Here is a 25,144-nt window from a genome sequence, read left to right on the forward strand (position 1 = left end):
ACTGTGTGCAAGCACATGACATCCTTTTTCTACCCCACGCGGTAAATACGGTCGTGGGCCTGGGCTTCCAGCAGCGGATTGTGATGCAGGGCATGCAGCAAAAATGATCAGCACCGACCAGATTAAAGTCAACACCGCCAGCAGTATGTAAGAGTAACCAAATGTGCTTCCGGTGGTGCTGATCATTAAATTGGTGGACAATTTCTTGTCGATTCTTTACGGGATTGGAGCCATTCAGCGAATGGCTAGACAGCTTATTATTCTCCAAATGATCGCGCAGTGTGTCCAGCGTCGATGTCCATTGCGAGACAATAATGGACAGCGTTCAGAATCGAGGACTTCAGTATTTCCAACACCTCGAGCATTTTCGTTGATGGACGCTTCATGTTGAAAACTGGATTGCTGTGCTTTATCACATTTTAGGCAGTCTTAGCCATGGGAGCCTCATCCCATGTATCAGCGGTCCATTGACACAATAATCCACTCTGCGACTGCTTTGACTTTCGCGGCCGACGCGGAGAAGTGGAGGTAACTGTAATAGCCAGCTTATTGAGCTGCGCCAGTAATTCAATCTCCGGGGATTCTCCGTCGCTGCCGTCACCGTCCATACCATAAGTTTTTCATTGAGTTCCATTGAGAACCGAAATCCTTTATTCCCGAATCAATCCGACCTGGATGGCAGCATATCTGCCTAGTCCACAAGTAGATACATTTTATTGTTGGTTCATTTTCTTCTCGTCCTTGCTGATATACATACAACTCTTTTTCCAAATTCCTAAGTCCAAAGCACCCCTTTTCGGCCCCAAAAATATTTGATTAATTATAGACTTTGCAAACGAATAACTGACAGAACATCAACACGTATTCAGCACACTTTTAATATGGACCAGTTTGGTTGGGTTCTTGCTGGATAATGGCTAATACAGCTACAGAAACTTACACCGAATTACCCAATGCACAGAATTAGAACACCAAACTCTTGTTTTTATGGTACACATGTACAGACATTTTATTATTGGTTCATCTTCCGCTCGTCCTCACGTAGATGATATACATCCAACACTTTTTCCAAATTCCAAAGTCCAAAGCACCCCTTTTCGGCCCCAAAAATATTTGATTTAATTATAGAAAAAATACTTTGTAAACGAATAACTGGCAGAACATTAACACGTATTCAACACACTTTTAATCCGGGCCAGTTGGTTGGGTTCTTGCTGGATAATGGCTAATACAGCTGCATAAACGGGACGATTAGCACTACACCGAATTACACTCCTAATCGTTGCGGTTATGCAGCTCTTAAGGCAGGCGATAAAATGGCAGCATAGAAGCAATAGACAAGACAAAAATAATGCATATGTAATCTAACCTACAGAACAAATGACTAGAAAAAAGACTTTGTAAACGAATAACTGACAGAACATCAACACGTATTCAACACACTTTTACACCGGACCATTTTATTGTTGGTTCATTTTCTTCTTGTCCTTGCTGATATACATACAACTCTTTTTCTAAATTCCAAAGTCCAAAGCACCCCTTTTCGGCCCCAAAAATATTTGATTTAATTATAGAAAAAATACTTTGTAAACGAATAACTGGCAGAACATTAACACGTATTCAACACACTTTTAATCCGGGCCAGTTGGTTGGGTTCTTGCTGGATAATGGCTAATACAGCTGCATAAACGGGACGATTAGCACTACACCGAATTACACTCCTAATCGTTGCGGTTATGCAGCTCTTAAGGCAGGCGATAAAATGGCAGCATAGAAGCAATAGACAAGACAAAAATAATGCATATGTAATCTAACCTACAGAACAAATGACTAGAAAAAAGACTTTGTAAACGAATAACTGACAGAACATCAACACGTATTCAACACACTTTTACACCGGACCATTTTATTGTTGGTTCATTTTCTTCTTGTCCTTGCTGATATACATACAACTCTTTTTCTAAATTCCAAAGTCCAAAGCACCCCTTTTCGGCCCCAAAAATATTTGATTTAATTATAGAAAAAATACTTTGTAAACGAATAACTGGCAGAACATTAACACGTATTCAACACACTTTTAATCCGGGCCAGTTGGTTGGGTTCTTGCTGGATAATGGCTAATACAGCTGCATAAACGGGACGATTAGTACTACACCGAATTCCACTCCTAATCGTTGCGGTTATGCAGCTCTTAAGGCAGGCGATAAAATGGCAGCATAGAAGCAATAGACAAGACAAAAATAATGCATATGTAACCTACAGAACAAATGACTAGAAAAAATACTTTGTAAACGAATAACTGACAGAACATCAACACGTATTCAACACACTTTTACACCGGACCATTTTATTGTTGGTTCATTTTCTTCTCGTCCTTGCTGATATACATACAACTCTTTTTCTAAATTCCAAAGTCCAAAGCACCCCTTTTCGGCCCCAAAAATATTTGATTTAATTATAGAAAAAATACTTTGTAAACGAATAACTGGCAGAACATTAACACGTATTCAACACACTTTTAATCCGGGCCAGTTGGTTGGGTTCTTGCTGGATAATGGCTAATACAGCTGCATAAACGGGACGATTAGTACTACACCGAATTCCACTCCTAATCGTTGCGGTTATGCAGCTCTTAAGGCAGGCGATAAAATGGCTGCTGCTAATTTCGTAGCACACAAAAACAGTGGGCAACATAGAAGCAATAGACAAGACAAAAATAATGCATATGTAATCTAACCTACAGAACAAATGACTAGAGTTTTGGCACACAAATCAAGTTCTTACCTTCCATTGATCATCGCTGTGGAGCTCTGAAGATTCTTAACATTTAATTTATACTTGTTTGCACATATACATATTATATATATATATATATATATCGAATACAGACACACACCCAAATACTTGTGGGACATAGAATAACTTGAAATGCAGACAGACTTGCGGATATAGTATAGGATCGTGCATCTCTGGTGCATTTCAAGTATCGTTAGCCGTTTAATAATAAATATTGTACACGATTAAGAAGCATACTTACCATACAATTTGCATTCCCCCGCACCAAATACCACATACCACATACCGCATACAGCGCCCGCTGCCCCAAAATACATACAAACATATATACGAATCACATACACAGAGACATTATATGTAAAATTAGTTTGTAAGAAATTGACCTAAATATGATACTTATTCACGTACAAAAAAAAAATACAAATCAATTAAAACAAAAATGCAAAAAAGTTGAAAAACTGTCGTTTTGTCCCTCTGGAACGTTAAGGAACCGAAAAGAAGTAAATTAAAAAAGAAATATATATATAAAATACACATAAAAATCAATATACAATCTGTAGTTTTTTGCTGAATTGGGTTTTCGGGATGGCAATCACAGGTGTATAATTTTGGACTCATTTGATAAGGCCCCTAGCTTATCTGAATACGGATAACGCAACCACTCGATTCGATTCGACTCTTCCGCTCGGGTGAAGGAATGTCGTCCGAGCATGCAAGGCCCCATTCATCCATAACGTATGCTGTGCGATTTTCATGATGGGTTTCCTTTTTCTTTTTTTTTTTTATTACAGATCAGATCAGAGCACAAGCGACTAAGATAATACTTGGCAGTAACTTTCCAATGCGATTGGGGGTGGGGGGATATAGAAAAGTATATGAATTCGTTCGGTAGAAGACATTAACAAACATCACAAAAGCTCATACAGATAATAAATACAATTAACAAATGGCCAGAGCCAATTCTTTGGATGGTGGCTTCATGCGCACACAAACAGAAAGGGGTGTTCAGTGGATAGCCGAGTAAAACAGAAAAATAGAAGAAAAAAAAAGAACAAGAGTCGCAGAGTACACAAATATAAATTGATAAATAGAAATGACTTTATGCTTATAAGGCTTAAGCAGATTGGTCTAAAGCTAAGTGAGGCAGCCGGAAATGATGTCATCGATGCATCTAGGAGTACTGCGTATGTGGATTCACGTTGATCATCTCCATGTTGCTGCTGTGGAGTGGACACAATAACGGGCTTTGATTAGTTCAAGTGCAATAGAGAGCAAATAGTAGTAGTGGGTGTGTACATGTGTCAATCAATAGTCGAAAGATTATTACTTGATACTTATCGCGCACTCCCAGGGTAAAGATATGAAGCTTCAAATGGTTATGGATGGTGTGGGTATGTACAAGAGCTCCTCCTACTCTAAGTCAATTCTGTCGAATGGAGCAGGAGTAGTGGGTATCATGAGTGAGTGCAGAGGGTTGGGTTTGGTTATGGTTGGGGTAAGGTGGGTTGGGAAAGTGAGTGAGCGGGAATGGAAGGAATGGAGTGAAGTCCGCTAAGAACTCGTTTCTCACCTGCGACTGCAGCGCATATGGATCAGGAGTAGGCCCAGGCCCAGGGTTATGCAAATGGCGCCAACAACGATGTAGGCAATGCCTAGGAATGGATTCTTGCCACCCAGCACAGATGTGGTGGATATAATCATGCGCTTGGTGCCATCAAACGAGACTACCGGATATCCTAGAAAAATAGAAAGAGAAAAACACTATCAATCGTAGAAGTTCAGGGGGGAGGTATGACTTCACAGCACATACGGTATTCAACGTTGAGGGTATACTCCCCGGCCTTTAGGCCTTTGGCATAATTGTTGTTCGTCTGGTCGAGGCGACGATAGAGCTTGCGGAAGCTGGGCAAGGCCGCTGTGCGCATCCACACAATCAGATCCTCATTCTGGAAACCATTATTCTCCGGATTCTCCTTGTCCAGATCGTAAAGTTCATGCTGCCATAAGATTGGCTTGGCGAAGCCCTTGAGGGCCAATGTGAGGTTGCCTTCGGGATTCCGGAACTTGACCCGCTTATCGGAAGGCCATGCAATGCCCGTGTTCAAAAGCTTGATATCCACACCGCCCTGCGCCAGTTTGAGCGTGTCTGTTGGGGGGAAAAACAAAGAAGAAGAACAGTGGGAATTGTTTAGACTGTGTCCAAGCCATTTTGTGTGCAGGGAATTGACCACCGACCATTGAACAAAGAGTTGGCTATAGCGCCACATGGCGCGATGGGTTCCAGAGTCACGGGGTCATAAGCAAAGGGGGCACAATCCGAGCTGGGCGTCTGAGACAGTTGTCCGAGCAGCTGCAGGTCATCGCGCGACTTCACATAGCGCCGATGGTTTTGATAGTAGTTTGTCAGGCCATAATACATGTATACGTCGCCCTAAAAGTCGGTCGAATGGAGGCGGATATAGAATACAAAAAAAAAAAACGATTAAAGAACAATTAGTGTCTGTTTGAAGGGCGGTGCCCTTCCGTGTGTCCTTGCTTTTTTCTACTCACGTTAAAGTCGGAGGTCAGAGTGAAATTGATGGCGCAGTTGCACTGCTTTCCCGGGTTATCCTGCAGGTAGTCCGCACAGGTAATGCCTGCATTGGCGGCATCCGATGAGGTGCAGCGGGTGTAGTCAATGATCAGCTCGTTGGCGGTATTGGAGAGGTGAAGCAGCACCACGCCAATCGGTACGAACAGCACTCCAATCACAAAGAATGTCGGCAATACCGTGCGCGCGGTGAGGACGGGTTGCCAGGCGGGCAGCCGTTGTTGCTTGAAGGCCGAGTCTATTGGGCGGGAGGTGGAGAGGAGGGTTTTTCGAATATTAATGTTCCTTAAAGGTTAAGCATGACATCATCTAAGTCATTATCCTTGCCCTCGCCTTTAAAGGGAAGGTAGGGGATGGGGGAGTGAATCCAGGTGCCCGGAATTATCCATTCCATTACTCATTCCCTCGAATCGCGTGAGAGGGTGGGGGCGGGGGCGGGGGGAGCGGGTCTTATCACTTCAGCAACTGGTTACAGTTACACTATGTGTGTGCGTTTCGTGAGTGCGGGGATGTGCGTCGTGAGGGCATCCGAACGTGTATAGGTGTGTCTGTGCTGTGTTGAGGCAAAATCTCTCACCTGAAGGTCGCTTAGACTTTGGGACTACATCCGCCTCACTTTCCCCTTGTCGCATGGACATGGTGCCTGATGATGTGCAGATTATGCGAAAGAAAAAAACTGAAGAAAACAACTCTGGCCCCCGCGTCTACACTGTGCCAGTTGACCCAATCGAATAAAGGTAAATACAAAAAAATTTTTCTGATAATTCGCGATAGTAACCATGAATCATTGCTGGATGGATATCGATAAGTGAACCGGAGTTGGCAGCACTGCACCCGCTCGTGAACCAGTTCATTTTTCTAGCACTGAAGTGCTTCTATGCTTGATATGTCAAATGTTAAATGTATTTTAAATATTTGTTCACACAACTCAAAATTCGGTTTGCCTCTTGAGCCCAGAGAGTTTCGTTTCCGAAAAAACATTCTGCCGTGGGTATTTTGTGAGTGATACTGTAAAAATACATCGATATCAATGTAAATGCAACCCATGACATCGCAGCGGCATTTATGTTGGGTATCAAAACAACAAAGCAATAGCACACACATACTCCCGAGGCAAAACCGAAAGAGAAAACGCAATCAAAGGAACCGCCAGCGAGAGCATTTATAAATTATTGCAGTCCGTTCTAGCAGCCGTTCAGTCGTCCACCAAGAGAGAATCCTCCCAAAAGAGTGTTTGTGCGCAGTTAATCGACCCAGACCAGACCCACGGAGTTAAGTGAAACCCCACACCGTACACCAAGCGCCAGCGGTCTCTCGAATTATGAAAATCACAGTGACTGCGTCCGATGATCGGCTATTCTGCTTGGACGTGTCCCACGATCTCGAGCTGGAGAACCTCAAAGCTCTCTGCGCGATGGAGATCGGTGCCGAAGTCGATCAAATTGTCGTTCTTTTCAATGGGCAGGAGCTGACGAACAACAAGCACTCGCTGCAGCAGTGCGGCGTCAACGATGGGGACTTTATTATGCTGGAGCGAAGAAGGCCCAACAATCGCGCAGGTGAGTTGTGTGGGTGCTGGGGGGGAGGAGGTGTAGAGCGCGCGAACTCTATAACTGGGTCATTGCTTGCGCCACGCCTGTGGCCTGCTGAACCCAGTGGCTGAACCGCCCCAACTTTAGTCCCTATAATCCATATGGAGATGGCACGGATAGCATTCTCCTACATCCAGGTGGCTTGATGGTCAAAGAATTTTTTCTAGAAGTTTTGAAATTTGAATCCGGCCTGAGACGTGGAATGATCGACATGCATAGGCCTATCACTGCATGTGTGTGTGTGTGTGTGTTTGTGTGTGCTGGAGTATTCGTATACCCTTTTTAGAGGCATATGTTTGTAAATGCACAAAAGAAGTAATCTAATAGGGGAGGCTCAATTTTCGGAGACTCTCATCTCGTAATACTAGAAACATGATTAGTTGCAACGATGCCTTCATGTTTGGTTTTCGACTTGTACTTTTACTGAAATTTGCAAATCGGGATAGTATTCCCGGTGTCCACAAATTACTCAGTTTCCTTAACTTAAAAGTAGTACAACTCTTGGGTAATGAGTAATTTTTTTGCACAAATAAAAATATTTCAACCAGAATCAACCAATTTCAACCAATTAAAATTTGCCATTTGTTAGAGGCGCCATATGTTAAGACGTAGCTTAACTAACCAATTTGTGCCTACAATGGCGGGTGCGCCCCTCAACGACAAAACAAAGGGTATACACAATTCGGCAGATGCCTTGAAGATTGCTTTCATGCATTTTTTGGAAAAGATCTTTGCCACCGGCGGCCGCCTCTGCGTCGCAGTTAATTTTAAAAATAAACGCGTTTTTTTGTTCGCCATTGCTGTTTATTTTTTTTCTTGTGATTTTCTTTTGTTTTCCCATTCATTTTTGTGCACATTCCGAAAGAAATTGAAGACAAAAAATAAAAGCAAATGGGAGCACACACACAGACACAAACAGAGCCAGAGACAAATGCACAAACACACAGAGCACTGGAAAGGAGGTGGACTTGGTTCCAATGCAATGGAGTGGAAAGTGGAAAGTACGCGACGGCAATGGCGCAACCACATGCATACATATGTATGTACGTTTGCAGGTGTACATGCATGTATGTACATCCTCCATCCATAGATGGAGAAGGCAAAGAACAAGTGTGCTCTGATCTCCGTCTCGGTCTCTTTTTTTTTGTCTGGCTGTTTACTTGACCCCATCGTGCGTGGTTGGCCTTGTCTGTCCGTACAGTCCATCCCCCCCATCCGAGTCCCCCATTCAGATCATCATATATGTATACACGAGTATGCTGTGTGTGGGCGATGCACAGCGCATTGAATGGGTTAGTAATCGGTAATAAAATGATTCACCCTCCGCCACCAGGAGGTGCCAACAATCCGGTGATAAGTGGACTCGACTTTAGCAGCATCGCTGTGCCGGGAACCAGTGCAGCGACCAGTGGCGGCAGCCCACCCTCGACCAACCCCAACCCCGGTCTGGGAGGATTAGCAGGACTGGGAGGAGGTGTCGCCAGCAACAGTCTGCAGCAGCAACAGCAGATGCAGAACCTAACAGACATCCCCATGACGGACGAATTCAATGTGAACTTCGATGACGATCCGGCTACGGTGAGGCAGTTGTTATTGTCCAACCCGGAGACACTGGCCTTGCTGCGGGAGTATAATACGCGGCTAGCGGAGGCCCTCGACTCGGGGGATCCGGACACGTTTGCCCGGGCCCTGAGGGAGCATGTGACGGAGCGGAAGCGGCGCAACGATCAGCGAGTGCGAATGCTGACGGCGGATCCGTTCGATGAGGAGACGCAGCGTCTGATTGCCGAGGAGATCAAGCAGAAAAACATTCAGGACAATATGGCTGCGGCCATTGAATACAATCCGGAGATCTTTGGAATGGTCACGATGCTGTGAGTCATCAGGTTATCTGCACACCGGGCCTGCTTAAACTGAATCCACCCGTTTCCCCCCTCTGCCCACCCACAGGTACATCAATTGCAAGGTGAACGGTGTGCCGGTGAAGGCCTTCGTTGACTCTGGGGCCCAGACGACAATCATGAGCAAGGACTGTGCCGAGAGGTGTCACGTGAACCGGCTGATTGACACGCGCTGGAACGGTGTCGCCAAGGGTGTGGGCACCCAGCCCATTCTGGGCAGAATCCACATGGTTCAGCTGCAGATCGAGAACGATCATTTGACGTCCAGCTTCACCGTCCTTGGCCAACAGCCCATGGACATGTTGTTGGGTCTGGACATGCTGAAGCGTCATCAGGTAAAGCATTTCCTTCATTTGAATTCAAACACCTAACTCTCTCCTTCTCTCTTTCTCTCTATATGTGCTCTATTGGCTGAAGTGCCTCATCGATCTGCAAAGGAATCTGCTGATAATTGGCACCACCGGAACGACGACACCATTTTTACCCGAAAGCGAGCTACCGGTTGGTGCCCGGCTCACGGGCAATCCAGAGGAACAGGCCGAACAGCAGGCGATTGCTGAGGCCATGGAGCAGAGTCGGAAAGAGGGCGGTGCATCCACCTCCACCTCCGCCTTGGCAAGGTTCGGGGCGAATACCATCCAGCCAATGGATCCGTTTACCGAGCAGGATGTCAGCGATCTCATGGCCCTCGGATATCCGCGCGGCGATGTTCTCATTGTGCTGAAGCAGTGTGGCGGCAATAAGCAGGTGGCCAGATCCCTGTTGCTTAGCCGCAACGAGGCAGCCGGTGGCGGACTTAGCTGAACTCGGGCTGGAGCCCCAGCATCCCCACCTCCACCCCCAAACCCGTGCTCTGCCTATCCCACGACAAACCCCACAGCCACCTCCTACGCAACACAGTTCACTCCTCTGGGATCAATTGTAACAAGATCATGAAAACCAAAATTGCAGGATAGCTAAGGATATGCTGACGAACAATCATAGCCAGCCAGCCAGCCAACCAGCCAGCCAGCCAGACAGACAGCCACTAGATTCCGTTTTAACGAAATACTCCGAGCAATACCAAAACAAAAATGGAAAATGGATAAAATTAAATTTGTAATTTAGGAAAATTTTTGTAAGCTAATATGCCTCTTTTTTTATATGAATCGTTATACACAATAGCTAAATAGTAGGATTTGAATGCATTTGGGCGACTGCTACATACACAGACACGGTCACGGACACGGACACGTAAACGGAAGCGGACACCTCCTTCAAAGCACTTAAAACTTGAGGACTAGGGTGTGCGTTTGTGTGTGTGGTTTTTTAAGAAAGAATATTTAAGATGCAAATGCAACGAGAGAGAGAGAGAGAGATAGAGATGGGGTAATGGGAATGGTAATGGTAATGGAACCATAGCAACGAAACTGAAACTAAATATTGAAGTGCAGCAAAAACAAAATATACCGAAAATATGCCTGACTATATATATATACACATATATAGTATATATACACATTACACACACACACACACAAACACTCATATATATATATATATATATATATATATATATGTGTGTAAACATTATATACAAATTTGATCTAGTATTAAGATGGACGCTCTTTTAGGTGGGACGAGATTATGTTAAAGGGCAAAGCAAATGTGAAATGATGGATTTTTAAGAATAAAAGAGTCGGGAATTGTTTTTGGATTTGGATAAACGGAAAAGGTGTTTGTTCCACAACTAATTAGCATTTGATTTATTACCATTTTCTTTACCATCGCACCAACGGGCGGAGGCAGATTTATTCTTTAGCATTTAAATGCTACTTCTCTTTTGTGGCTTTTTGAATAGCTTTCGTTAAATATTTATGTATATATTTAGAAATATGAATTATACAAAAATCGCATTCTATTGTTCACACGCACGCAACACACCGCACGGCAGGGCAGGGATTTTTTTTTACATAGTTTTGCATTTATTTTGAGTCCTCGTCCTCCTCGTCTTCCTCATCATCAGATTTGGCATCCGCCGTTGAGTTTTTGTGATTGAACTCCTTTTCGGGATCGAATTGCATGCCCTCTTGATCGGCGGCATCCTCCTCATCATCATCGCCAGCGACTTGGGCATTCTCAGCCTCGGCACGCTCCAGGCGCCGTGCCAGATCGGCCTCATCGATGGCCGTCACCAGTTTGGGTGCCATTATCACCTTGAATTCGCCTTCATACTCGAGTATCTTGGCGCGTATATTCTCGATGGCCACCTCCAGGGCCTTGAGGCCGTCTGTCTTCTTTGTGGTGGCTGTGGTCATCACATATCTGGAAAATATATGGAGAAATTAGAGAGTTCAGTGGATCGATAGAAATTTTTTTTTTTAAATGTTTATCAACTTACAGCGGTGGTGCTATAAGGTTAATGCGAATGGGCAGCTCTTCGGTGCTCAGCTCCAAGCCCTTGGTGAGGGATGCCTTCACGGCGTCGATGCCCTCGTAGCCGTAGCACGAGCACTCGATATCGGCGCGTATTTTCACAGTGGGCGAGACGAGTTTACGCTTGATGTTGCTCAGGAGCACCTCCTTGGTCTCCGGGTCCAGGTTGCATTCGTCAAAGACGGATGGGTCTGTCACCGATTGCTTGAAGATGTCGTATGCCACCGTCTTGCTGTTGTACTTCTTTTCGAAATACCAGGCGGTCTTCTGATAGAGCTCCTCCAGCTTCTTATTGCCTTCGTAGCCAAGAATGTCGGCCACATGCCGCAACAGAGAGTTGATGGCCTTTGCTTTGGCAAAACGTTCGGTGCACTTCTCCACATCCTCGGGCGAAACGCGACGCTTGGAAAGATCTATGTAGCCCTTCTCCTTGTCCACACGAATGACGACAACCGGCTCGGTTTTTCCCACGCGGATCAGTTTGTTAATGGAGCGAATACGGCGACGTGACAGCTCCGACAATAATATCATGCCCTCAATGTTGTTGTACTCCAGCAGATGGACGTAAGCGCCCATTTCAGCAATGGACAGCACGTTCACCATGACGACATCCTCGATTTCGGGATATCGCTCGTTGTAAAACCGCGACGTTAGAGCCATGCTTGCAGTGTTCGAAGAACGACGATGATTTGGAATTCAAGCAGAATAAAAGAGAAAATGCACTCAGCGTACGCCGGAAAAAAAACGTGTACAATTTCGCTGAAACTGGGCGTAAGAAGAAGCGAGAGCAACATTAGTGTTGTAAGCTGGCAAGCTGCCAATTTTCGGCGAATTCGCGGTGCCGATATTCATCGATGTGCCGATATTTTAATTAAATTGAGGACATGTACAAATTGTATGTAATTTTTCGCGATATTAATTTAATGAAATACCTTTAGAATGGTTCCTTTGAGGTTCAGGTGAGTTTTTTCCCTGCATATTTATCGATATTGTCGTCACAAGTGTTGCAAAATTTCTTTCGCGGCGAATTGACAAGTGTTGCTTGTGAATAAATTATTGCGGCAGCCCCTGAATAGCAAATAAATCCACTTTGTATGATGCACAAAATTAGGCATTAAATGATTTATGAGCATGCTAGACTCACCATCGATCTACCTATCGCACTTGCAATGCGAATCGCCGGAGTTGGCGGCACGCTAAGCAAATGGTCTAGTGTGTACACACTGACGGGGCGACAACTTGCGTTGTCAGGTACGTCTGCGGATTGCAGCGAATTCGCTCATTTGAAAAAAATAAAACATGGCTGGAAGAGGTGGTTATGAACACGCTAGGTAAATATTATTAACAATATTCAATAATTGTCGGTGCAATCTCGTCGAAATGGTGTACGTGTTTTGTGGTTCAAGTGTGTGGCACGCGCGTGTTTTCTTTAGGACAGACGTTTACCCAAATGTGTAATAATGCACGCGGTTTGGGCAGAAAGGCAAAACCATACCATACCACCAACACTGGCGCACGATTACGCACCCATACGCGCACACCGTGTTATGTACGTGTCGGTCATTGGTCGCCGTTGTTATATATGTATGTATATATATGGTGTTTGTGTGTGCGACAGTGTGCGTGTTTTTTTCTACATTCGGTTTTGTCTTTTCTACTGCTGTATGACCGTGTTTTTTCAGCAACACGGCTTGGCGGCATCACTGCCAACATTGCGCTCAACAATCGTGGCCTAACTATCCGAAAACAGCCCGAAAGTACTAGCAACTGGCCCTAGTACTGGTCACGGCAGCCGTTGCGCCGGGACCGGGGCTGGGGCCGGGTCAGGTCCCAGCAATGGGATCGGATCCAAACGCCCAAAATAGAAGCATAGTTCGTGGGAAAAACTTCTTATTGGCTAAATGGCAAAAGCGCGCGCTTTTGCACCTCCATTAAGTAGTGGACACTGGTTTTGTTTATGTATAATGCACATGCGACTATTGTTTATAATAGACACGCGTCGATGTAAGAGTCCAGTTTCGATATTTGTTGATGTTTTTGACCCGGTACCGGGTTCAGGTTTCCTTTTGTTTTTCCGCTTCGTTTTTCCCCCATGTGCGCTGTGCTTGCCTTTGCCTCTGTGTGTGTAGGTGTGTGTTCCGTGTTGGTGTGTGTGTGTGTGTGTGTGTGTGTGTGTGTGTGGGTAGAATAAAGCTCGTTCCGTCCCGGTGGGGTAGGTTGGAGAAAGGTAACAGTCTAAAGAATCCCTCTAATTATTATCATCCAATTCATTTTTTTCCAGGGGGGGATTTGGCGGTGAACGCCAGATGAAGGTACTGCCAACGGAACCGCCCTTTTTGGCTTTTGTGGGCAACCTGCCCCAGGGCCTCGTCCAGGGCGATGTAATGAAAATATTTCAAGACTTTGAGGTGAAGAACGTGAGGCTGGTAAAGGATCGGGAAACGGACATGTTCAAAGGCTTTTGCTACGTGGAATTCGAAACGCTAGAGAATCTGGAGCGGGCACTCGAGTTCGATGGTCGTATCAAACTGGACGATCTGTCGGCGCCGCTGCGCATCGATATAGCTGACCGGAAGAAAAACGATCGGTAAGTTACATTCTATCACCAGGATTCTTTCAATCTGAAATCAGACTAATATTTTTCTTTTGTCCGCCTCGTGTGTTTGCGTTTTCTTTTCAATTTCCATAGGCCCGGTGGCGGTATCGGCGGTGGCAATGGAGGCATGACCCGCGATGGTGGAAGAGACGGTTTCCAGAAGCGTGGACCGCCCCGACAGGGCGGTACGAGCCAATCCTATAGTCGGGGCGGTCCCGGGACTGGCGGCAACGGCGGAGGTGGTCGCGAAGGTGGCGGCGGCTCTGGTAATCGCGCCGATAGTAGAGGTTCGTACAATGATAATTATGGTGGTCACAGTGATAGAAGTCGAGGCGGCGGCGGCGCAGGCTCCGGCTCCGGCAGTGGCATGAATAGAGGATACAATGGTAAAGCATTTTTATCTGGCTTCCAACCAACCAATCAATCAACCAATCAACACGTAGCTGCATCCCTCGTAGTGCTGCCAAAAGTAGCAGTCTCTGACTCTGATTCTGATTCGAACCGAAACGCATGGGACTAATACATCCACGCTGCAGTCTCCGAAAGTGTTACCACCCTGTTCCCCTACCCCCTGCCCACCTTCCTACCTAACTAGATACCTACCTACCTCTCCACACTCTCTACACCCGCCCCCCAATTGCACAATCTCCCACTGCACTGGCTTTAAGTTATAGTTACTTTCATCTGTATTCTACCGCTCAATTTCTGTTGGCTTTTGGATCTATCCTGGAATCTCTATTTGATTTGATTTGCTTATCCTATATCCTCTGCCATATCCCATATCCTATATCCTATTGCCCATATCCTTTCTAAGGTGCCTTGAAGTATCTCAAAAACGCACAGTATCAGCTGCGATAGATTTGAATAGATTTTCCCGCACGCTTTTAACTAGCATCAATAGCCAACTAGCTAGCATGACGAGCCTTAGCCTTAGCTTATCCAATCACAACAGGATCCTCCCACCTCCAGTTAGTTGGTTGTTCCACGTCTCGTTTGACATGTGTCGTGTCCACCATTTTCAGATCGGCCGGCGAATCGTGGCCGGTATGGAAACTTCAACAATGATGACCGGTTTGAGCGGAACCAGGACCGTGACCGGGGGCAGCGTGAGGGAAGTTATGGCAATCAGTCGCGCGACGGTGACCGCTACAACAACTTCAGCAGGCACCGTGACCGCGAGCGTACCCACTACAATCCCAACCAGCAGAGTGAACGTCCTAGCGGCGGCCTTGGTGGAGGCGGCGGCGGCCTTGGGGGCAGCGGCGGTCTTGGAGGCAGCGGCAACCTCGGTGGTGGTGGTGGCGGCGGTGGTGCATCGATTGGCGCCATAGGTAAGTGCTGGGATATTTTGTTGTTATGTGTTGGTTCCAGTCTTATTATGATGTATTCTTTGATTGCAGACGACACGGAGAGGCCACGCCTGCAGCTGCAGCCACGTACCATTGCTGCGCCAATCAATGCGGTGGCCGAAACCAAACAGTCGGCATCCATTTTCGGCAATGCCAAGCCGCGCGAGGAGAAATTGAAGGAGCTGGAGCAGAATGTCTCTCACAATGGCGACATCTAAAGTGCAGGGAATCGATCCGCAATAAAGCCTGATATGATATTTTGCTGGTGAGAGTGAGACAGAGAGAGAGAGAGAGAGGGAGAACGTCAGAAGAGGGAGATGGAAAAGGAGGAGCGGAGCGTATGCGTATGCGTCAGCATTGAAGAGGAAGAGGATTAGCAGCAGCAGCAGCAGAAGCAGCAGCAGCAGCATGCCGTTTATAAACACATACTTTAATTAATAATTCTACGCTACATACCTATTATACACACACAACAAGTTATGTACTAAATTGCAAGATGGTGAGCGGAGCAGCGGATCAACTTAACTACAAACGAAACAACAACAATGAGTACAGCAAAAGCGACAGCAACCAAGAACCCTTACATTTTTCTAATGCATGCAACAGCAACAGCAGCAGCAATAAGATCAGCAAGCAACAACGTCTATAAATGTTAGTCTTAAGCGATAAAGTTTAGTCCCGTGCATATGGCGGGTATGTATATATACAGTATGTGCAGTATATATGCATGATTCACGCCATGTGCACGCTTCTATTTGTTAGTTAAGTAAAACATATATAAACAACAACAAAAATAACAAAAAAGAAACCCAAGAAAAAAACAAAAAGTTCTACCATTAAGCATAAAACAGTAAAAGAAAAGCAGAAACAAAAAAAAGAAACAAAACAAAAAAAAAAAAAACTCGAAAAACAAAACCAAACAAAAATCGAAAACAAAAACCCTTTAATGACAAAACGTTCAGCGTAGCGCAGGCATGCAATTTATACACAGTTTATATGGCAAAAAAAAGCAGAAAATTAAAATAAAACAAAAACAACAAATGAACGAAACGAATAATTAAAGTTATATGCGGAAGAGAACAGCAGAAGTATAAGCAGAAGCAGTAACAGCAGCAGCAGCAGTAACAAATCTAACAAACGAAACAGAACAGAACAGCAACTAAGAGTACGGCACGAGAGGCACGTACATACGAAATCAGAGAGGAGAACGAGCAAATCGAGGATTAGCAACATTAACAGCAATAAAACAACCTCATATACAGAAACGGCAGACTACAAATATACATATATAGGTCTATGTAATTGAAACAAGAAATGTCCGACTAGAAACCCCATTTTATACCACCACCCCTGGCTCCTTGGCTCCCTGGCTCCCTGGCCCTCATAATCCAAAAACAAACTACAATCCAGAATCCATAATCATGCATGCATGCATGCATGCAACATTTTTAAGCTTGTAATAATCATTCGCATTTTAGTGTTTGGTTCTTTGTGTTTGTCCCATTTTTTTTAATCTTGTAATAATCATTCGCATTTTAGTGTTTGGTTCTTTGTGTTTGTCCCATTTTTCTCCCTATCATTTGGCTCTATCAGTTCCTTATCATTTAGAGACCAGGGAAATTCTGTCCAGTTCGTTGTAGATAATCTCTGTAAAGCGTCGAGAAGTAAAATGAGAAATTTATACATTTCATTTAGTTGTTGCTGTCTGTATTTTGAGTTTTCCTGGTATCCACAGTCTTATGCGAGTACCTGCAAGCGAGAGGCGGTTTTCTTTTATTTCGAATTCCTCCCTATATATTTTTTTTTGTTTATTTTACTCTGTTAGTTTTTTTCAATAAATACATAAATACATATATGTTTTTTTTTTTTGTATTTTGCAAGAGCTGATGATACGCGTGAGTTGTAAATTAATTTGAAAATAAAGCAAAAAACATTTACATAAGAAATGTGGCAGCATTCTGTTCGGCGTGGTCTTTTTGTCCTTCCAGTGCGTTTTGGAGTTGAGTTTGATTTCGGAGTGCAGCTGAAGAAACCAGCTCGAGAATCGTTGTACATACAAAGAAAATAATCAAATTTCGGTGGCTCTCCGCTGATGTATTCGTCTGTTTGTAATTTGTTTGTTATTTTCGTTTTGGTTTGTGTCCCAGGCAGATGGTATGAGTGTCATACTACCATAAAATACCGTACTACACCATACACCATACTACCAAAAACTCCAACAAGCAAAAACCGACTTGAAATGCAAGCTAAACCAGAGTTAACCGCGGCAAGCAAATGGAAATAGTAATACAAAATAATTTAAAGTTAAATATACAAGTAAAATTAAAAGTAACAGTAACAGTAACAGTAAAGCTAATACAATTTATACACCTAACTTTTAGCACTAATACCGTAAGCAGTCAAAGATTTATACTATACGAAAATGGGCAGCAATATTTGTAGTTCCGAGTAAATGAGAATCAAGAATCAAGCAAAGCAAGCAAAAGCAAAAGCAAAAGCAAAGCAAAAGCAAAAATCATAGATGATCATAGATGAAAAAACTTACTTAAACGCAGCCTAAAGGTTCTAAATTAAGGACTTTGATATGCATTTTTAACGCCCAGAAAGACAAAGAATTGTTTAAATTACGATTAGCGCGAAACCAAAACTAAAACAAGAATTTATACAGAGCAAGAGTTAGGCATTAACCTACGTTATACGAGTAACAAATCTATATAGATGATATATATACAAAATATACGCTATGGTTAATGGCAGGGCTGATCGATAAAAAAAAAAATAACAACAAGCAAACAACAATAAATAGCAATTCTACTTCTTAAAAAAACACACAAAACATTTTTCAATAAAATCGAAGAAAGGCAAAAAAAAGAAATAAAAAATTAAATAAAAAACTAAGCTATAAATTAACAAGCAATTATAAAACTAGACCTCAAACTAAAACAAATCGTAGGCAAAACAAATTTTTACCAATTACCAACAACACCAACTAAATAAGTAACTTACATAACAGCAATTTATATAAATAATTAACAAGTCAACAAAGTCAAAGAATCAACATGCAACCTAATTAGGAAATCATAAAAAACAAAAATAAAAACAAAACGAACTCTAAGCAAAGTATAAACCAATTCACCAACCAATACACCATATGATAACGAATATATATACATACAGATAAACATATATATATACATATATATATAGGTATATATTTTTTGTTGTTTGAACATTTTGTACGATACGATACGTATATATATATATACATAAATATATATATATATATATATATATATATACAACTAAATAAATTAACAAATAAAAGAAATTATAATACAACAAAGCAAACCAATTCAATCTAATTTAAATCGGTAACTTGCATCCTGGCTATATAGGGTCAGATCAGGATGATATTTCTGCTATGACATACTATAAAACGAGAGCCAATAAGTAGTTAATTGGGTTTGGACCAGCAACCACAAGTATAGCAAAATTTGGAGCTCCAAATATGTGGCTACTGATTGGTTCCTGGTTACAGTTGTCTCCCTTAGATTTCCTCTTCCATCACTCTCCATTTCATTTCTTTCTTCCCGCCGGTTGTTACTTAAAAAAATGTATTTTGTAGTCAAATCAGTTCATACAAATCTTTTCAATCAAGTCAAATAAACCGAAAAGAATCCACTCTACGAGACGTTGCAAAAGACCAGTATGAGCAATCTGGGACGATTTCGTGGAACCCGAAACCCCATTCTACAGTCATCCCACAGTCAGATTGTACTCAATAGTAAGGGAATACATTGCAACAATGGAGTCGGCAATCATATCAGTGATGGTCGGGTACAACTTGAATTGAAGAAAAATTCAATCATTTATGTATTTATATTATATATGTTTATTTATCTTTAAATGGACAGAGAAAAATGTATAGAATTAGAATTACATCACTTGAGAAAGGCTGGACAGATTTGGCTCAAATTTGTTTCAGTTGTTCAGATGTTTGGGAAAAACCATCTGCGATCGTGAAAAAATAGTTTCTCTTATAGAAGAAAATCTCAGCTGTACAGTACTACTGCTTAAAGATCCATTTCCAGATCAGTTCCAAGCTCGAGATACTCCATCGAAGAAACAATCAATTTGTTTGACTAGTGCCTGCTAATAGACGTCTCGTTATAATCTCAGACAAGACGACAATCTAAAGTGCAAATGCAAATGAAAAGATACGTGCCTATCTTTCACAGGTTCGCGCTGCACAATTACCACCTCAGATTCGAACAGTAGACTTGAATCGGGCTGCTTTTGACGCTGCTCTTCGCTGCGTTGATGTGGACAATCATATGTTGATATATCGCCACTGAAGGACTGAAGGAAATGCCGCAAACATCGGTTGTTTGACCACTTCACCAGGTACTTGTATTGTACCGCTAGTATCCGCTAGTACATATATCATTACTAATTCCAGTCGTCTCTATGGGGTCGCGTGTATTGAAAAGGTATCTATATACTTACTATTATTCGAGTAAGTACTACCACAAATTTTCTAGATCTGTAGGACTTCGCTAGACCTATTGAATTGGCCTTCATGGATGTGTAAAGGGCTGTCGCAACTTTCTTCCCAATTTCTTTCTAGTTTAGGTTCCGGTTTAACCTTTTGTCTATCACCTACCGTTCGCCAATGGCACTGTCGCTGAAGGAGAGCCTGATTGAGGGGTGGAACTGGTGAATAAAAACACAAATAAATTTTTCATTTGCATAACAAATTCAATTAAATCTCATTTTATTTCAGTTTTGTTTGTTTGTTTGTTTTTTTTTTGTATTTTTTTTACAATTTATTAAGCTAAAGTGTGAAAAAATTTCGCTTTAATTTATGTATATATATATTTGTATATATATATATATCGTTTTTGGTTTTGTTCTCTTTCTTTTTCATTTATTACATTACAATATTTGTTGGTTGCCCATTTATTAATTAAGTTTACTTTCGGTTTGCTTTATTATAAATTGATTTTGTCGTTTTCCCTTTGTTATAAATTATACATTAATATGCAACTTGTTTGGAGAACTAAAAAAGCGTTAATTATTTATATTTAATGAAAATAAAAATTGTTTATCTTTAAGACCTGTTTATTCGGGCTTCTTGTTTTTGTTTTTGTTTGTCTCTTGTTTTTCCTTGCTTCTTTTATGTATTAGTTAATATTTTTACATTTAGATGTTATTGTGCAGTTTTGGTTTCCTCATTTCTTGATTTTTGTTTTTCTTCGGGTATCGGCTTCGTACGTTTTTTTGTTTAATTTTGAATTAACTAATTATAATTCAATTTCTTTTGCGTAATAAACTAATTCAGGCGTTTGTTTCATTTGGTTTTCTTTTTGTTAAATACTTTAATCGAATATATCTAATACACACACTCATATATATATATATATATATATGTATATAATATATATATATATATATATATATACATATATATCTTTATAAAAACAATCTCTGTCTGTCTGTGTGTGTGTTCGAGTGTTTTCCTTAATTTTTTTTTTACTTTAATAAAAATGAATACATACAAAAATTGTTGTTCTGTTTCATTTATCCACTCTACTCTCATTTTTCTTATAAAAAAAAACAAAAAAAAAACCGTGGTATTTTCTGTAGCTTTTGTAAATACTCGTATTTCGTCGAAAAATCGATAACAAGAGGCTTAACTTTGATCGAGTATCGAATGTGTGGCCACGAAAACATTTAGATGTATGACAGCATTTTTCATTCATTTCGTATTATTTGTATTATTTTGCAAGAATTATTTTGTTTTAAGAATATTTCAAATACAATTTAGTTTTCCGTTAAAAAAAAATTAAAAAAACAAAATGCACATCGTGTCTCTGTAGGTGTGTATATCTGTATGTGTATGTGTATGTGTGTGTATGTCTGTTGGTCAAGCAAATGGACAAAGTGTTATACTACCACTACTGTTATACGGATACATAAATATACTCATATACATGTATATATACATATATATATATGCATATGTATGTATATGTATATTTGTATATGCATATGTATATATATACAGTCGATCTGTTTTTTTTAGTAGAAAAGTGGCGGGTGTCATAATTTCTTGTAGCATTTCTGTAATCTTAGCTTTTTCTTTTTAGCTGCATTTACTTTATCGCACATACATATATAACCTTTGTATGTATATATACTATGTGTATGTGAAAATCATTATCTTCTTCTAAGGGAGAATCATCTGTGAGTGAGTGTGTCTGTTTGTGGCGTATGATTGGATTTGGTTGTTCTACAGCCAGTTCTGAACCACTAAGAATTTGTAGCCGGGGAAGTTGCTATCAAATAGAGTTGCTCGACAACGGCTGGACTTTGTTCGGACTTGTACTTGTACATTTTAGAGTCAATGAAGAAGTAGCTGGGTAACCAAAATGCAGTCCATAAAGGATATTTTCCTGATAAAACGTCAAATAAGCCTGCACACGCGTCACTTTGGAGGGCAGAGCGCCTCTCTATGCGCTTCTCAAGCCGCTCGCCTAGGCCAGAGCGTGATCTGCCTGCGTGCGCGTGCGCACGTCTGTCTGCACAAGCCAGAGAGAGTGAGATAAAGATAGAAAGTTATATGTGGCTATTTCCGTGTCCGTGTCTGTGTGTATTTATGTGTGTGTGTGTGTGTGTGTGTGTGTGATAGAGTCAGACAGCTAGGCAGATGTAGGCATATGGCAGGCATGTATAAAGTCTTTACAAAGACATCATCAGTTGCTTCGGTTTCTCACTAATAATTTACGACAATTTATTAATTTCATATTTTTGTCTCGTTTGCTTAAACTGTATTTGTATAAAAAAAGTATGCTAACGGTGCCTGTGTCGCTTCATCTTCATAATAATAATCGTCTTTATCATTAGCTTTAGGTTTATCGTCGTCATTTAATTTGTTTCTTTGGTTTTTGGTTTAGCTATTGCTCTAGTTAAGACTTGCTTCAAAATTTATATTTAAATTACTCTTTTAGTATTATGCATGTATCCTTATCCATTTTCCTTAGCTTGCTTGCTTGCTGGCGATGCGCATTTTGGTGTATAAATATAAATACAATTTTCGTCTACCATTTCTCGAGTCTATTGTGGGGTTCGCTTTCATTTTTTACAATACCAGCCGCAGGACCTCTTGGCATGTCTTGGTGTTTTTGCTATGTGTTCGGAAGGGGGTAGATACATACATGCACATGCACACATGTACATATATGGGGCGTGGGGGGAGGATCTGCTGGGGGCGCATGTAAAAGCAGCATGGCAATTTGTGGCTCTGTCTATACAATAGCTTTGGATGCAATTGTCATTATTGGCTATCATTATATACTCGTATATGTAAATTTTCTTTGTTAAATAATTCTCATTTTCTTCAGTCTGTTTTTGGTTTTTCTGGTTTTGTTTTTTAATATTTTTTTTTTGTTTCTTTTGTATTTTTCGTGTTCTCAACAGGCTTCATATATAAATTGCTATTAACTCTTGCTCTCAATAAAAATTGCAAATACTTCGCTGGATGGCAACTTTCATAATTGTGTTCTTGTGTTTTTGTTTTTGTTTTTTTCTTTCTTTTTTGGTTTGGTTTGGTTTTGGTTTTGGTTTTAGGCTTGGCTCCATTTCTGTTTCTCTGCTGCTTGGCTGGTTGTCTGTCTCTGTCTCAGAATTAGTATCAGTTTGTGTCTGTGTCTGTATCTGTGTCTGTATATTTATGCAACATATATTGTAATCTGGACTCATGAGCAAAAGAAAACCGTACCCAGTGTAAAGAAATCAAAGATGTACGAGGATGTACGATTCGTGTCTCTCTGTGGGTCTGTCTATATATATGCATGCATGTATGTATGTGTGATGTGTGTGTGTGTATGTGTATGCACTCTATGCTCGACTAAAGATTTCGAATTTTTTTATGTTGAGTATCTAATTGCAGTAATTGTTCGTATTTGTTGGTTTACCTCCTACTCGCCTGCATCTTATTATTTGAATTTCAATAGCTATGCATAATAACTGGCTGATTTACATTTAAATGTTTTTTTGGTTTTTTTTTTACAGTTCGTTTTCGGTTTTCTTATTTTTTTTTTGTTTGTTTGTTAATTTTCTTTTTCTATTTTTTATTTACTTTAAATTTCATTTGCTATGCTTCGTTTGATTTTGTTTTATTTTTTTTAAAGGTTTTTTTTTTGAGATTTTTTTTATTTGTAAAATTTTTTTGTTTTCGCTTTTGTATAATTATAATTTTAATATATTTTCTATTTTTCGTTTTAATTATGTAATTAACTAGACTTATGTAATATATTACAAATGTACGAGTATAAAGCTAAAGTTGTTGTCCATCTTGGTTTTGGTTTTTAATATTTAGTGAGTTAACAAAAAAAGTATTTCATTATATAACTAATATAGAAATTTCCACGCTTTGATTTTTGAGGTGTATCTAAAAAAATGTTTTATTCTTCTTATGTTTGTTTTTGTTTTGTTAGCTTGTTGCATTTCGTATTTGCATCTGTCTGTCTGTCTGCAGATGTCTGTTGCTTACGCCGACACTGGGCGGCTACAGAAACGAGTCACTCGCTGCAGGCTTTCTCGCTGTTTCCATTCGATTGCTGCGATCGATTTCAATCGATTTCAAGCGATTGACGGCGCAAAATACGTGTCTGCTTTCATGCTTCCGGTGTGTGACAGTGTGACAGTGTTTCTCTGTGTGTTTGTGTTTGTGGTATTGCTCTAAAATTTGTTAGAAATTGATATTCGCTTTATTGTTATCATGTTTTTTGTTTGTTTGTTGCGTTGTGACTTTCTTCAGCAGCACAAAATATGCAGTTGATTTGTATTATAATTATTAGTTCTTAGTTTTTCGTTTGTCATCTTGTTTTTTGTTTTTGTTTTGTTTTTTTGTTTTTCTGGTTTTTTTCTTTCATAGGCATATTGTATATGTGTATAATAACTTTATTCTGTCTAATGGCAATGATGCGCGTGTTGCTTCGAACGTAACCTCGGCACAAAAAATATGTTTACACGTATGCTAAAAATATGAAATAGATCATCTATATTCTTCTATATATTCTCATCATCAACGCTTGTTGTTTCTAACTCGACTTGTACTTGGTTATTCAACTCTTCGAACTTTTCGAACTTTTCGATTTCCGTTTCCGTTTCCCTTTCCGCTCGGCTTGAACTTCCATTTTGCTAAAAATTCATTTTTCTTTCTTTCACATTCTCTCAAGCGCTCAGTTCATCCTCGGCTTTTTATTAATGTAAATTTACAAGATTATTATATGTGATAGCTTCTGCCTATCTTATTCTTTTTTCATCGTTTTTTTTTGTGGTTTGCTTAAGCTTCATTGGTGGCTGTTGTTGTTGCGCTGCTGTCGCTTTTATTGCAGATGATGTTCTTCACACATTTATAGAACAATATCTCGAAGTATATATCATTATTATAATAGATGGTTTTTGGTTTTTCATCATTATTATCATAATTTTCGTTTGATTTGTTTCGTTTTTTGTTTTTGTTTGTTTTTTGTTTTATTTAATCTCGCCCCGCCCCTCGTTTATAACAGTGCACTCAGTATAAGTAGAAATATTATTTGCATTTGTTTCATTATCATTAGGTTTTCCTTTAGCTTATGCAGTTTGCTCGGAATTGCCAAACTTAATTTTCTGTTATCAGTTGGTTATCGCTTGCGTTTCTTTCTTTCTTTCATGTGTTCTATTATTTATCGTTGTGGGTATTCGTATTATAAGTCAAACAGCCAACAAAATGTATAATAATGAAGCTACATTCAAGTCGTTACAAAATTGGCAATTGGCATCAAGCGTCAACTCAATGTGGTGGGTGGCGGGGAGGGACTTTTGGACTCTTGGACTCTGGGGAATTGGGCCTAGAGAAG

The 25,144-nt window shown here is 40.9% G+C and overlaps 4 protein-coding genes across 7 annotated transcripts; 2 read left to right on the plus strand and 2 right to left on the minus strand.

Annotated features, from left to right (window-relative positions):
• Nucleotides 1–3,643: 3,643 nt before the first annotated feature.
• LOC6598139 (cell cycle control protein 50A) lies at nucleotides 3,644–6,122 on the minus strand. Of its 2 annotated transcripts, none has more exons than XM_002023255.2 (6): nucleotides 5,964–6,122; nucleotides 5,347–5,624; nucleotides 5,032–5,227; nucleotides 4,607–4,942; nucleotides 4,367–4,532; nucleotides 3,644–4,013 (listed from the first exon to the last, which is right to left on the minus strand). In XM_002023255.2, the coding sequence occupies exons 1-6, from the start codon at nucleotides 6,022–6,024 to the stop codon at nucleotides 3,968–3,970; spliced, it is 1,083 nt and encodes a 360-aa protein (XP_002023291.1). In that variant the 5' UTR covers nucleotides 6,025–6,122; the 3' UTR covers nucleotides 3,644–3,967. The 2 variants fall into 2 exon arrangements, with proteins under 2 accessions (XP_002023291.1, XP_026846289.1); XM_026990488.1 differs by having other exon boundaries at nucleotides 3,644–4,016; nucleotides 5,964–6,120.
• Nucleotides 6,123–6,381: 259 nt separating this feature from the next.
• LOC113566134 (protein DDI1 homolog 2) lies at nucleotides 6,382–9,991 on the plus strand. The gene is made up of 4 exons (XM_026990431.1): nucleotides 6,382–6,945; nucleotides 8,312–8,852; nucleotides 8,929–9,214; nucleotides 9,297–9,991. Exons 1-4 carry the CDS (start codon nucleotides 6,708–6,710, stop codon nucleotides 9,681–9,683), a joined length of 1,452 nt encoding a protein of 483 aa, XP_026846232.1. The 5' UTR covers nucleotides 6,382–6,707; the 3' UTR covers nucleotides 9,684–9,991.
• Nucleotides 9,992–10,618: 627 nt separating this feature from the next.
• LOC6598138 (eukaryotic translation initiation factor 2 subunit 1) lies at nucleotides 10,619–12,015 on the minus strand. The gene is made up of 2 exons (XM_002023254.2): nucleotides 11,260–12,015; nucleotides 10,619–11,183 (listed from the first exon to the last, which is right to left on the minus strand). Exons 1-2 carry the CDS (start codon nucleotides 11,952–11,954, stop codon nucleotides 10,844–10,846), a joined length of 1,035 nt encoding a protein of 344 aa, XP_002023290.1. The 5' UTR covers nucleotides 11,955–12,015; the 3' UTR covers nucleotides 10,619–10,843.
• Nucleotides 12,016–12,537: 522 nt separating this feature from the next.
• On the plus strand, nucleotides 12,538–15,505 carry LOC6598385 (eukaryotic translation initiation factor 4H). 3 transcript variants are annotated; one of them, XM_026990395.1, is made up of 5 exons: nucleotides 12,538–12,625; nucleotides 13,576–13,881; nucleotides 13,984–14,276; nucleotides 14,913–15,221; nucleotides 15,291–15,505. In XM_026990395.1, the coding sequence occupies exons 1-5, from the start codon at nucleotides 12,594–12,596 to the stop codon at nucleotides 15,455–15,457; spliced, it is 1,107 nt and encodes a 368-aa protein (XP_026846196.1). In that variant the 5' UTR covers nucleotides 12,538–12,593; the 3' UTR covers nucleotides 15,458–15,505. The 3 variants fall into 3 exon arrangements, with proteins under 3 accessions (XP_026846196.1, XP_026846197.1, XP_026846195.1); XM_026990396.1 differs by having other exon boundaries at nucleotides 12,556–12,625; nucleotides 13,984–14,177; XM_026990394.1 differs by lacking the exon at nucleotides 12,538–12,625 and adding an exon at nucleotides 12,730–12,878 and having other exon boundaries at nucleotides 13,984–14,177.
• The last annotated feature ends 9,639 nt before the right edge of the window (nucleotides 15,506–25,144 follow it).

The sequence above is a fragment of the Drosophila persimilis genome, unplaced genomic scaffold (assembly GCF_003286085.1).
Source record: "Drosophila persimilis strain 14011-0111.01,24,50 unplaced genomic scaffold, DperRS2 tig00000579-arrow-pilon, whole genome shotgun sequence".
Taxonomy (NCBI): Eukaryota; Metazoa; Arthropoda; class Insecta; order Diptera; family Drosophilidae; genus Drosophila; species Drosophila persimilis.